This window comes from Anser anser, assembly GCF_964211835.1.
Source record: "Anser anser genome assembly, chromosome: 8".
NCBI classification, from domain to species: Eukaryota; Metazoa; Chordata; class Aves; order Anseriformes; family Anatidae; genus Anser; species Anser anser.
The window spans coordinates 9632949-9646367 of record NC_139728.1 but is presented as its reverse complement, the minus strand read 5'-3'; the positions used below and the strand labels follow the sequence as shown (position 1 = coordinate 9646367).

Here is a 13419-nt window from a genome sequence, read left to right as displayed (position 1 = left end):
ATGTTCAGATTAAAGCAGCCAAGAGGCAGAGTAGGCACGCAGCACTCACTGTTAGCCTATCCCAAAGCTGAGAAACTGTAATACAGCAATTATCCCATTGCACTCAGAGCCTCATCCTGCCATGGGTTGAGCTCTGGGTTCCCAATGCAGAATCTAATCCACAGCCTGCTGGACAACAGAAAAACCTCAACTGCCTTCACTGGGCTGCAGAAAAGGTACAGTTTAGTGCATGGCTGCTGGTCGCTTCTGCACCTCAAGGGTCCTCTTGCTTTCAGTGCCACGCTAAGAAATTAATTACTCATCTCAGGCTCAGAACCTTCCTGGATAGTACCACTGAGAATCAGCAAACTAAATTTCCATAGCTTGGATGTCAAAAGCATCCTTTAAAGGAGAAATTAATTCATGAGTTAAATCATTCTCAAAAGGCAAGGCTTGCTTCTTGCTCACACAGTAGCCTTGCATGGCTGGACAAGGCAATTCTTCTGAAGAAGCTGTCCACCATTACCCTCTGGTAAAAAGTGGGATAGTATTTGCCTGGATATAGTTTGATATATTTTCTCAGTAGAAAGCAAAATAAAGGGATTTAGGAATTTTTGCATTGGTTTCTTTCAGGATGGTGAGTATTTCCCCAGGCCTCATTAATTGCATGTCACAGTCCTTGGGAACTCACGACAGGGTCTGAAACACAAGCAGGAAGGAAATTGTCCTGCCATATTCATGCCTTTCCATCTAACGTTATCATTCAGTCATTTACCGGGATTGTGTTGCTTTGAGTGTTACTGCGACAGTGTGCAGAGTGGGGAGCAGAATCCGATTAAACATGTATGTCTAAGTCAGGGAGCCCCTTGCAGGAAGAGCTTATTTGGCACTTTAAAAAGAAAAAAAAAGGAAAGAAAAGAAAAAAATCAGTATGAACTAAACCAATGCAAATTGAAGTTATGTCCCGGTACAAATTGCGTCTGTCCTGGGTTGAAATGTCAGCTGAGGTCTGACCCTGAGGTCTGCCCTAAAGAGTCAGATTTGCCGGTCTGTGATGACATGTCCACACTGATTTGGGAATCTCAGAAGAAAAAATATTTTTGTGATCTGATGCTACTTGCTGCTTCCAGAGCCAGCAGGCTCCAGGCCAAATAGACCAACAGAAAACGGATGCAGCAGTCACAGACATCATCAGGTCTGCTCATCAGATAGCTGTCGAATCACAAAATGATACCAAAGTCTAATCTGGTCCCAGATGTAAAAGGAAGGTTTGCGTTACTGCTTTTTTTGTCGTGGTTTGAGTTGTCCATCATCTCTTTTCTGAAGTGGGGATGGAAAATAAGGTTTCTATTTTCTCTTCATCCAGCCTGTGTTTGCTCAGAAAATACTTTATTCCTAGGTGTCAAATATTCAGTTTCATGTTATGCTCACAGGCCTTTAATCAGCCAGGGAACACGGACAGCCTCTGTTTTCTAAGTCTGCTGCTGCTAAATGCCCTGTGAAATGACTTCACCGTGTTATAATTGTTCCTGGAGAAGGCTGGCCCAATGGCTGGTAATTAAACCTTTGGCTGATGGAAACTGTTAAAGTGGATTGCTGCTTTGCCTATAGCATTATAGTTAACAACTCAAAAGTCTTTATACTTTTTCTATAAAGCACATGGGAGTTTTATGCCTGGAATATCTGCTGCAATAAAGAGAATATGGTGCTTCATTTTTGTTTGCAGCATTAAAACTTGGAAGAGAAGAAAGAACTAAGGTTCAGGAATGAGGTCTGGAGTTTGTACTTTGCAAAGCTCCTTCATTTGGTATCTTCAGTTTAAGCACAGCCCATTGTTGTGATTTTAGGTACCAGGATAAATTTAGATTCCTACGTAGGCAACTAAAAGGGAATTAGGTGTCTACATCTTGTTGTGAGGCTGGTCAATACTGATTCATCATAAAATTCAAGTTGACACCTGGCTCTGCCATCTGGGCTTCCTGGAGTTTGAGAGCATTTTAGTCAAGGCTAGATTATAGTTCTTGTTCAATCTCTTCTATGCTTGGTTAAGTTTCCCAAAGGAAGTCAAAATCCTGGCTGAAGGTCCATTCCGCACCCCTCAGCACCTGGTTGGTGACCTCCCAGTTGGTGCTGATGGAATGGAGACAACCATGCCCCACCTGCCCTCCACTGGGTGTCTGCGAGGTCTCTGTTTCACCTTGAGGCCTACAACCAAGCTGCTGGTGGAAAAATGGTGACACATCTGCTCCCCAAAGTGCTCGGCCAAGTCCTAGCAGAAATGCTTAACACCTGCCTGTGAGTGGCAGTTCAGGACCACGTCTCCTTTGACCGGGGCTGGTATTTATGGGATGTGTTAGTCACGCAGGAGCTGTTAGAAGTGCTGCTGCGATAAATTGCTAAGTCATACATGATCGTCGCGTAACGAGCTTGCTCTGGGACATAGCAATACTTCAGAGCTTGACTAATCCCTCACAGATTGGAAACTGCGAGGGATGTGGTTAAGCACTGAAAATGTCCCCTTTTTATTGCTGATGATGTATTATTCAAGCCTCCAGCCCTCTGGACTGCTTCAGCTAAGCCTGGGGCTTGTGTGTTCCACCCGACTTTCTCCCAGTGGGAGGTAAACTCGTCTGCACGACCTCTGATAGGCTTCAAGCAGCTGCAAGAGTTTGGGCTGGTTGGAAAAAATGCATGCTCCCATGGCTAGTGAGCGAATATTGCTGCATGTGGCAGGACTTGTTCAGTTTCTACTTAGAGATGGAAGTATACACGTGAATCCTCATGCGTGTGGTGGTAAAATTATTAATATTTAAGTTTAGAGAGGTCTGGCTAAGAAGTTTATCCTAACTGAAAGAATGTTCAGCTAAAAGCTAGCAGTCTGTGAGTGTTTCTAGCTCCCCACTTTGAGCTGAGCTAACACTGGGTGAGCTACTCCTGTGGGCAGGCTTTTTCCAAGAGCCTCTCTCTCTGTGTTGCCACATCATTCACTATTCTTTCTCAGAAGTGTGGCAGCAGTGTGCTACTTCAGGAGTCCATCCCTCCCTGGGAGGGATACCTGTCTTGGTTACTATTGGAATAATCAGCTTCTGTTATCTTTTTTTATTTTTCTCTGAAACTGTGTATAGGCTAGGACTGTGCAATCACTTGGCAGAGAACAGGGAAGCAGAGGGCAGATGCTGGCTGAATGTTACCTCACTATGATTATTTATACTTCCAGCAGCAAAATGGTCAAAACAGAACTTCGAAACATCAGTATGGGAAAATGCTCCTTTTCCTTGCCAATTACCTCAGTGTTATCCCTGTAAGTAATTAAAGTATGTCAACATCTAGCCGTGCACATGCCCTTGGCTCCCTTACTATATGTGTCCCTAAGACGTGCTTTCTGTACTCTTAAAAATGAAGCTTTGAGATACTCTAGAGAAAACGTTTTACTGGTCCTTACAAACTACCTAAGTAGGAGCTACAAATGGCCTGGGGGTTGTGGCGATGCTTCTTTAACCTCTCTTTATTACGGAGTGGCTCCCCCATCTTAATTTAAGCCCCATCAGCTGGGCCTCGTTTTTGTTTGTTTGTTTTATTCTGGTTTTTTAAAACTTTATTTTCAGGACTTTGTTTTGTTTTGTTTTTAAACTTTATTTTCAGTTTATTTTCAAGACTTTTATTTTCCACTTTCCCCGGGAGCCCGGTCCCTACAGGACTAGGCTCCCCCCCCCCCGCCACCCCCCGGGCCGCCATCTTCCCGCCACGTTGCCATGGCACCGCGAAGCCCTTTCCCCACGGCCCCGCGCTGCCGGCCGGGGCTGTCCGCGGCGTTCGCCTGAGGCGGGCGAGCGGCGGCGGCTAAGGGGCAACCTCGGGTCCTTGCTTCGGAGGACCCCGCGAGCGGAAGGAGGAAGCGCCATGGCCGGCGACGGGGCCTGGGCCGGCTTCTCGCAGGAGGAGCTGCGGCGGCTGCGGGGCCTGCGCCCGGGTGGGGGCCGGGGTCCTGAGGGGGTCCTGAGGGGGTCCTGAGGGGGTCCTGAGGGGGTCCTGAGGGGGTCCTGAGGGGGTCCTGAGGGGGTCCTGAGGGGGTCCTGAGGGGGTCCTGAGGGGGTCCTGAGGGGGTCCTGAGGGGGTCCTGAGGGGGTCCTGAGGGGGTCCTGAGGGGGTCCTGGGGAAAGCTTGGGGGATCCCTGAGGGGGCCCGGGGGGGCTCTGGGGGGACCCTGAGGGGCTCTGAGGGGCTCTAAGGGACTCTGAGGAGCCCTGAGGGGCCCTGAGGGGCCCGGGGCCGGCCGCAGCGGCTGGGGGTTAACCGTGGCCCCCCGGCTGTCCCCAGTCCAAGCCCCTTATCTCTCCCTCACCTCGTTTCAAGTGCTCTGGAACTCGCGATTTTTAGACTAACAAAGCATTCACGGGTTCCTGGGTTTTCCTCAGGGTGCCTCCCCTTGGCACCCAGGCATATCTTAGCCATAGGTTGGTCTAGCCCTAGTTTGCTTGCCCAGTTTAATTTACAGAGCCTGTCTTTGATCTCGTGGCCTGCTTTTAATTCCGTTTCTCCTCATCCATCAATAGATTCTTCTGAACCATCGGAGCAGCAGCGTCATCCCCAGCCTGCAAATAAGAACCGGAAGCAATTGCAACGGGAAAAAGCCATCCAGCAGCAATGTCAGAAGCTGGGGCTGCAGGGTGGAGCAGTCTCTGTGCCTCCCGAGCAGTTACTGTCTGTGCCGAAACATCAACCTGGTCATCCTCAGCAGCCTGCGCCACCACCTCACTGTCCTTCAGTGGCGGATCAAAAACAACGTAACGGCAGAGAGCAGCAGAAGGAACTGACACCGGCGGATCCCTGCAATGGCAGTGACAGTGCCCAGAACCTCCCTGCAAAGCCAAACACCAAAGTGGAGAAAAAGAAAGTGGAATTGTTAGTAAGTCAGTAGAATTGGGGGATGGATCTCATTCCAATGGGTTCTTTCTTTTCCTCTACAGTAAAATGAAATTCAGTATTGAACTTTCCTGTATCTAACAGGGAGGTTTGAGAGCTCGTGTTTGCTTCCTCTGCACTGAAGTCCGCTTTTCACCTCTAGTTGAGTTAAACCTGACCCAATACCCAATTCCATCCTGTAATCCATGCAGATACAGACTGTGCCTTCTTCAAATAATTTCCTCTGGCAGTGGGACTATAGATCATAAAGCACACAAAATGTGGGGCTGAATAAACACGATTTATGAAGACCTAACCTCACCTGTGGCACCGCGTGCAGAGAAGCCGGCATCCACAAGAGAAAGTAGCTGTACCTGTTGGGAGTAGATACAGTAGAAGTAGTGACTTGTGTTCGCCTTCACCATATCGCTGCAGAATTTTTACTATTGCTTTGATAAGGAGAGAGAATTTCTGTTCTAAACAGTTCTGTATCTTTTATGATTCAAGTCCTCACCCTGTGCATCAGCCCCCAGAGGGGTGTCTGGCAGTTTGATTGCATACAGCAGTCACTTTGTTCAGCAGCCAAATAGAGACAGTGGCCTGTAAAAGGAGGCTGTTGTCCAAATGCCAGACAGGGCAGAATTTCCAATATGAGATGCCTTGGTTTTTACCTCTTCATCTTTTTCTTTCTGTCTGTATCCAAGTGCTGTTTTTTTCACAAGAGCACACATAGTTATTCTCTTGTCTTTAAAGCAAAGTGTGAGGACCAAAGGCAAATCCTTTTTCTAGGGCACATAGTGTGTTTTTAAAACTCTTGGATAATGCTGCTGCAGCCTTGAGTTCATTTGCAGGAGGTTCTGTGTCGCACAGATGTCTCTGGAGAGGCAGCAGCTGCTGGCTATGCTGCCTGGCTGGGATCGCCCACCTGCACATAGCTCGCCCTTCACCAGAAGAGCAGCACTTGACAGAGCAGTACCAAATTATTCACGTGGCTGTTGCTCACCAGGGGTGCTGGCTGGTCAGCCCCTTCCTGGTGGTGAAAAACACAGACGTTTTCTGACGGGGGAGAAGATATCTGAAGCTTTTCACTGTGTGGAGAGCAAATGACGTTTAGCTGCTGCAGCCGCCCCCTGAATCTGCTGAATTTGTCTCAGCCCATGCAGTCAGATTTAAATCGTAATAAAAATATTTTTCTCTGTGTGGTTTTAGGAATAGGGTGGCGAGGAGAAGCCTGAAGAGATATTCTTGTGCAGAAATGATTGCTAAAATAAACAGAGCTGAGTTACTTTGGCATTCTAAAGCTACACAAGACTTTGGAACAGACTCCTTAGGAGAAAGCATAAAGATCTCTACAAGATGGAAAGGCAGCAAAGCAGATTTTGTTTCTCCTTAATCCTGTCCAGCTGTGTTCACGCAGGGTGTCCCCTCTCACCTAGGACCTGGCCTTCCATCCTCTGGGGCCAGTTGTGTCTCTTGGTAGATGTGCCCTCGGAAACGGAAGCCATGCAACTCTTTCCTTGGTAGCAAAAGTGACTTCTTGTTCTACCTCATTGCTCGATTTCATTGTCATTTTTACCCGCCCTTCATTTATATCAGTTTAATTATTCGGGGTCTGTATCGTAAGGCAGTACTGTGAGAGGATCTGTTTTATAGAGAAAAAAAAATCCCAAAAAAAGAGGCTGCATTGGCAAACTGAACAGATAATTTATAGCAGCTAGAAAGAAACCTGAAACCGCTTTTACCTAGCGGTGAAGTACATCCTTTAAATGAAAAATCACATCCAATGCTGAACAAGTGCCATATGCTCTTTCTTTCAGCAAACTTGAATTAAGGCACAGCTTATTTGCGTATGAAGATTTTTGTTCTGATCAGCAGATTTCATCTGAAAATGTTTTATTGGGCTGAACGGCTTCTTACAGGTGATTCTTCTTTCCTCAGAAGGGAAACCTGTTTATTGTTCCTTTGGCATTGTCAGATCTTGCTCCAGGAAATATGATGGTGAATATTTGTGTTGGGGGCGGGGTGTGGAGGACAGGGAGCGAATTGAACTTGGGATTAATTTTGACCTTTTTGTCAATGAGCAGGCAGGAAAAATCGCGATGGGAAATCCTCCAACAAGAGCAGCGGCTGATAGAAGAGAAGAATAAACGCAAGAAGGCACTCCTGGCCAAAGCTATTGCTGAGAGGTGAGGGGCTGTGCTGCGACGTGGCCTGAGGCTGAGAAAGGGGTTGCTTTTAATCTGTTTTTTAATCCATATTGTCTTGTTTAAATCTCACTCGTTCCTCCCCTCTCTGTTCTATGTGTCTGTCTTATAATTACGTGAAAGTAATGTTGAAAGGAGAAGACCACCAACTTAAAGTTTAAGAAGCATTTTACCCCTGGCTGATTAAAATGTATAAAAATTCACTTTTCCTCACAATTGTTAGCTCTTGCTTTTCTGGTGACCAGACTTTAAGGTACTGTACAGTGTTGTCCAGCAAGGTAATTAAGACTGCAAATAAGACAAGGTTTGTAAGGCAGATAAGGTCTGATATGGAGAGCTGATAACACTGGATTGAGGAAGGACACGTGCAGTTCTCAGGCTCACAGTCTTCTCCCAGACGTGATTATGTTCTGCCCATTAAAGCTCTTGGGTAGCAAATATGAATACGGTCTGTACAGTGCAGAAGATTCTCTTTGAGGTTCTGAAGGTTTTGTTTTCCTTTGCCAGGCAGAGATAAAATACATGTGAATTTGGTCTGAGTCACTGTGGGACAGCAAACATGGGTGTGACCACCAGGCTGGCATAAGGAGGGAGAGGAGGACCTAGAAGGTGATCGCTAAGGAGCTACATCTGAGATTGAAAGGCCTTCTTTGGGCTCTAGGCAGTACTACAGGGTGTCTTTTTCTGTCTACCTGCATCAGCTGGCCTAATGGGAGATGGTTTCACTTTCTACATTATCTGCTTTTGCTGTTCAAGTACCTGCTGCAGGTGTAAAGCAGTGAAAAGCACGTTTTTGCTCGTGGTGATGAATGACAGTCACAAAGTGACCTGGTGTAAAAGCTTGTTGAAAATTACTTGGTTTGCTTGGGAGTGAGGTCCGTCAAAGCTTGCTGCCCTTAGGAATGAATATGCAGGGTTGAAAAAGGTTACATAGGCTTCGTTGAAATCCTTTGTGTTTGATGTAAAACTTTCCATTGACTTCACTGGGATTTGGCTAGGGCTTTTGGGAATAATTTCACAAAATGGAAATCAAGCTTAGGTTGGGTGACTTTTTGGCCCCTGTTAACTGGTCGTCTTTGAAAGGGGATATTTGCGGGGCTAAATACCCTTCCCCCTCTCGCTCCCCTCCCCAAGCCATTTCCTGTTTCCTTATGCTGGGAACTACTTAGATACTGCAGCTTCTTGTGTGTTTCCCCAGTGAAAGAAACACAATCCATTTTAGGCACTTTGATTATAGTCATTACGTAATTTTGCTGTAGTCCTTTAATAGCAGGCATTTTAGATCCCTGTGGATATTAAGTAAGATCAAAAGTCTTAGACCATAAAGAAGCAGCCTTCTGAGTAGCTCTTAAAGAAGATAGTTGCTTTGGAAATGAAATGAGGCCCATTATGTCAAGAAAAGAGGCTTGTAAAGAAAAAACATGCACCTTCCTTTTGCAGATCCAAAAGAACTCAAGCTGAAACAGTGAAGCTAAAAAGGATTCAGAAGGAGTTACAAGCTCTGGATGACATGGTGTCTGCTGACATCGGCATCCTGCGGAACCGCATTGATCAAGCCAGCTTGGACTACTCCTATGCCCGGTAAGTGACTGACAGGGAGAATGGAATAGCCCTGCCTGAGCAGAGGGAGCAAAAGCAGTTTGATGTCACTGAAGCAGTAATGGACTTATCACAGAATGTTAGGGATTGGAAGGGACCTTGAGAGATCATCTTAAGTCATTGTAATAACGTGTACTTAAAGTGGACAGTCTGTGGGGCTTTGGAATCCTGAGGTAAAAGCTTTCATTTCCTCATTTTTCCCTTGGAATCTGGAAAATGGAGTACGTTTTGTGACTGCAGACTGTGCTTTCCAACTTCATGCAGTCAAGAGACATACTGACTGCTTTAGCTGTGCAGTTGTCCATAAGCCCTACGTTATTCTTTCAAGGTTGTTTATTCTCGGGGAGAAGAGTTGTTGTGTTTTTCTTGTTTTTTTTTTTTTTTTTAAGTCCTAAAATGAAAGTCCTTTACAGGGAAACTCCTGCTGATGACAGCTCTAGTCCTGTTAGAATCAATGGGACCAATGAAGCTTAAGACATATAATACTACTGAAGTGCTTTTGGAATTGGGGTGATAATTTTAAGAAAAAGAAGGCTTTCACCCTTCACAATGTGCATTTAATCACTCTGGTTCTGATGAGTTCCTTAAATGCAAGAAATTAGTCGGAACACCCTATTAGTTGTGGGTAAACCACAACATCAGTAGATAAACATCAGCATGTTTATGTAGCCGTTTAATAAAATGGAAATGTTCGGTTGCGGTTTTTGGTTCATGATTCAATGTGTTAAACTTCTTTTTCTCCTTTTGAATCCTGCTATATGTTGACCACAGGCCAATAAACACGGTAATTAGTCTTTAAAAAAAAATAGCAGTGGTAGCTAAAAAATAAGGATTTCTTTTGCATAATTATCATTTGAAATACCTAAGATCAGCTGTAGTTTCAGTAGCTGAGTGCATATAAATATTGAATTTCAGAACCTCAAGTGGGAAAGCATTTTAGTGTATTTTAGGTTTAACTCTGGTTTCTAAAACTGTTAGATGCTCCTGCAGATTTCCTTAGCAAAATTTTATAACAACATGTCTATTTGAAATGCTTAATGGCAAAAGAGCATATAACAACCAGCTCTGGCTTCTGGAAAGCAGATTTTAATGAAGATAACAAAAGGGGATATTGGTAGGACAAAGAGGATGAGCTTTCCAATACACTTAATGACTTTGATGAACCTTAGTAAGTCTTTCTTTTTGTGAGGGAGGGATTTGGAAATGTGAGTTACATCATTCCAGTGCTGCAGTTTTTGTGCGTTATGAGACAAAGCTGATTTACTTTTAAGTGGCATCTTTGAAAGCAATTTTTTGGTCTTTGCCTTCTATTTTAGGGCTAAAACCCCCTTTTTTTCAGTGGGTCAAGAAGTACAATGTTAAATAATTCTGAGCACATGGTAAAGGGCATCTGACAATTGCTGTGGAATGGAATTTTCATAATTATGATGTGAAGATGATGTGTGAATTCAGCCCAAAGGTTTAACTGTGCAGAAATTTTCAGTATAGCGTTGGCTCTTCTGTTTTTGGATACCTGGCACAGGAAAATCTTGACTTACTTGTGAACAAGTGGGCATCAACTGCCCACTGCAGACACAGCCTTTACAGCTTGGTAGGAGTTTAGTGATTGTTTTATAGGAGAACATAATTGGGGAATATTTTGTCTTTTTTTTCCTTCTGTTTCTCTAAGCAAAAGAGCTCTCCTATCTTTCTGTTGCTTTGTTTAACCAGATACTTGAATGTGGTTTTATACAGCAGCTGGATTCTTTATTCAACTACCTCACTAATACTGGTTTTATGAATGCTTTGTAAGGTACATTGCGTACTCACCCTGCAAAAACCTTTGCATGTCCCCTTTCCTGATGAGCAAGATAGCATTTCTCTCTCTAATAATTAAACAAAATTAATATACAGTTTCACTGAATGTGGTTGAAGATGCATCACTAATGTGGACACCAACCATTAAAGTGCTAGGTGTAGGGGATGCGTTGACCTCAATAAACATTTGGAATATTTCCTTTTTGCTGTATTTGCCATGACAGGAAGTGCAAATTGGCAGGAGGGGTGTGTTGGGGGGATGCTCACAATAAAATTCTACATCTGCTGCCATGCAAAAGTTGTGATCGCTATTGATGTCGTATGCTGTGTCAATCTGTGCTGCTCATGATTTTCTGATTGTGTATCTGGGTGGCCAGAGCGTAAGCTTCTAGATTGGGTCTGAGTGTCAATGTGTGTAGCACCGTTGTAGCATCTGTATCCGTTGGGTGGATTGGGAGAACACAAAACAGTTGCGCAGCGTTCCAGTTCACTGGCTAGTTGTTCGTTTGAAGTGTGAAAACACTACAACTTCTGATGGTTTCTTTCTGCTGCTAGTGATGCATCTCTTAAAACATGCAGTAAAAATGCTTGCTCGTGATTCAATCCATGTATTTCAGACAAGCGAATTAACTCTTAAAATGCAGCAGCAATGGAGGCTAGTGCGTCAAGAGGAGAAGATTCGATCTATTCACGCTTTTTTCCCCCCTCTTTTGACTAACTTAACAGCATGTCATGAAATCGCTGGCATAACGCATTCAGAGCACGTTGCGTTTCAGGGATGCTTAAAGTATCTGTCCGTGTGTCGGATTGTAAAGTGCTTTGAGAACTAACCCACGAGAAATGATGATGATTTTGCAGGAAGCGGTACGATAAGGCTGAGTCGGAGTACGTGGCAGCCAAGCTGGACCTCCAACACAAGACGGAGATTAAGGAGCACCTCACGGAGCACCTGTGCACAATCATACAGCAGAACGAACTCCGCAAGGCCAGGAAGCTGGAGGAGTTAATGCAGCAGCTGGAAGTGGAGGCAGATGAGGAAAATCTGGAACTTGAGATAGAGGTGGAGCGGATGCTGCAGCAGCAGGAGGCAGAAGCAGGGAGACAAGTCAGCCAGTCGCACGGTCATGCTGGGCTGGCTAAGGAAAACCCCACTCCCAGTGTTACAGCAAAGGAGAGCGAGCATGCTAACCGTGGTGTTTGTTCTCCTGCTATCTCTGAACAATTGCAGTCTGAAAACTCTGGTACCAAATCCCTCTCCAATATGGACAGCCAGCCTCAAGCAGTAAATGTGACTCCAGGAGACTCCCCAGCTTGCTCTGATACATGACTACTGCGTTCAGACAAGCCATCCGGTTATGGATTAAATACTCTTTGCGGGCTTGTGGGCTATATGTTATATCTCTGGGCTTCTGCAGTGCCAGTAATATGCACTTCATCTCTCTTTTCATTTAATTTTGTTTCAAATTTTACAGGCTCTTTTGGTTTTCTTTTGCAGAACCCTTTTTTGGGGATCACCATCTGTCATCGTCATTCTGATTTTTTAGCTTCATTTCTAATGCCCTCTTCACAGGGCTTTGTACCTTCTTGAATCAGGATACTCAAAGGTCAAGAGTAGGGTATTTCTAAAGGCTTTTCTGTGTATTGATATCACAAATAACCTGTTCCAAGTAGCGTGCAAGAGATACGTCTCTACAGGAGAAAACATTGCAACTTACTCACTTATGCTGCTTTTAAACACACTTTTCTCCTGACAAATACAATAGGATGTTTATCTTCCTTTGTATGCATAAAGCATTAGTTTTCAACGGTTTTTAATCCTGTCAAACCCAAGCACATGCTTTAAATATCTTCATAGCTGATACTCTTTCCTGTACCTGATTGAAAGGAAATTCACATATTGAGGCAAATTGCAAAGTTAATTGTAATATTTCCTATTTATCACTTTGCCTGTTTCTTTCAGATAATGCTAGATCACACAAAGCTACATGTTCATAACAAATTGTCTATGAACTCACCGCAGCTATGGTTTAAATAAGACGGTGGGCGACAGTTTAAGACATGGCAGAATCTACAGTGTAGAAGTAGAAACACAGAAGAGAGAGTGTTATGATTAAAGCTCTTTCTTTATAAATGTTTTTCTTTATTGTTGTTGCCTCAAAATACCAGTAATCAGCAGGGACCGTGTAATGAATAATTCCAACATTATATTGGAATTGAGCCTGTTGTCATGTAATGATCAATGCATTCTCTTGCCTGAAGAGTGGGTTTGTACCCCACAAGAAGTTCAGCTATTTGCCTGTTGTTGCTGAAAGGCTTTAAAAAGCTATTCCAGGTGGAGAAAGTCTCAGGAATTCAAATAGAGGACATATGAAAACCTCCCATAGACTGATGCAGCTGCAAACCTTGGGGACAGCATTCATAGCTATCCGCTTTGTAACAGAGGAAGGCTGCTTTCCTTGTGGAAATGTTTTCTGTAATACCTGAGCTGAACGTGTCAGAATTTATGAATGAGTTGCTGAGTGACGCCATCAAGTATATAAACAGGACACCGATTGTCTCTGTGGCTTTAATAGTGGAAAAAACGTGTCACTACATTTTTATTCTATTAATAAATCAGTGCATCTTCTGTGCAGTGTGTTTGCTTTCAGTTTTGATATCTGATACTAATGCATGCATCCAAGACTGTTTTTCCACAGGAGGTGATAAATGACGGAATCAGATACGTCCTTTGGCAACTTTCCTCTATGAAAGGAAAACCTCGAAGAAGGCTGTTCCAAAATATAAAAATGTATGGAGCAAAGACATGGCAGCATACCGCTTTGCAGGAATTTTTTCAACTAACTGTGGCCCAAGGTAGCAGTGGAAAATCTACAGGAAAACTTTCTCCTGTACACAGGAGAAAGAAGGATAAATCTTTTTCTAGAGAAGCCACTCATGA

The 13419-nt window shown here is 44.2% G+C and overlaps 1 protein-coding gene across 1 annotated transcript; it reads left to right on the top strand.

The window, feature by feature from the left end:
• Window positions 1–3795: 3795 nt before the first annotated feature.
• GORAB (golgin, RAB6 interacting) lies at window positions 3796–13107 on the top strand. Its single transcript, XM_083847716.1, has 5 exons — window positions 3796–3949; window positions 4533–4881; window positions 6966–7067; window positions 8526–8666; window positions 11340–13107. The coding sequence occupies exons 1-5, from the start codon at window positions 3880–3882 to the stop codon at window positions 11806–11808; spliced, it is 1131 nt and encodes a 376-aa protein (XP_083703842.1). The 5' UTR covers window positions 3796–3879; the 3' UTR covers window positions 11809–13107.
• The last annotated feature ends 312 nt before the right edge of the window (window positions 13108–13419 follow it).

Coding starts and splice junctions, on each gene's coding strand:
- GORAB (XM_083847716.1), top strand. CDS start 3,880: ATGGCCGGCGACGGGGCCTGGGCCGGCTTCTCGCAGGAGGAGCTGCGG. Junction 3,950..4,532: donor GCTGCGGGGCCTGCGCCCGG/GTGGGGGCCGGG, acceptor ATCCATCAATAG/ATTCTTCTGAACCATCGGAG. Junction 8,667..11,339: donor TTGGACTACTCCTATGCCCG/GTAAGTGACTGA, acceptor ATGATTTTGCAG/GAAGCGGTACGATAAGGCTG.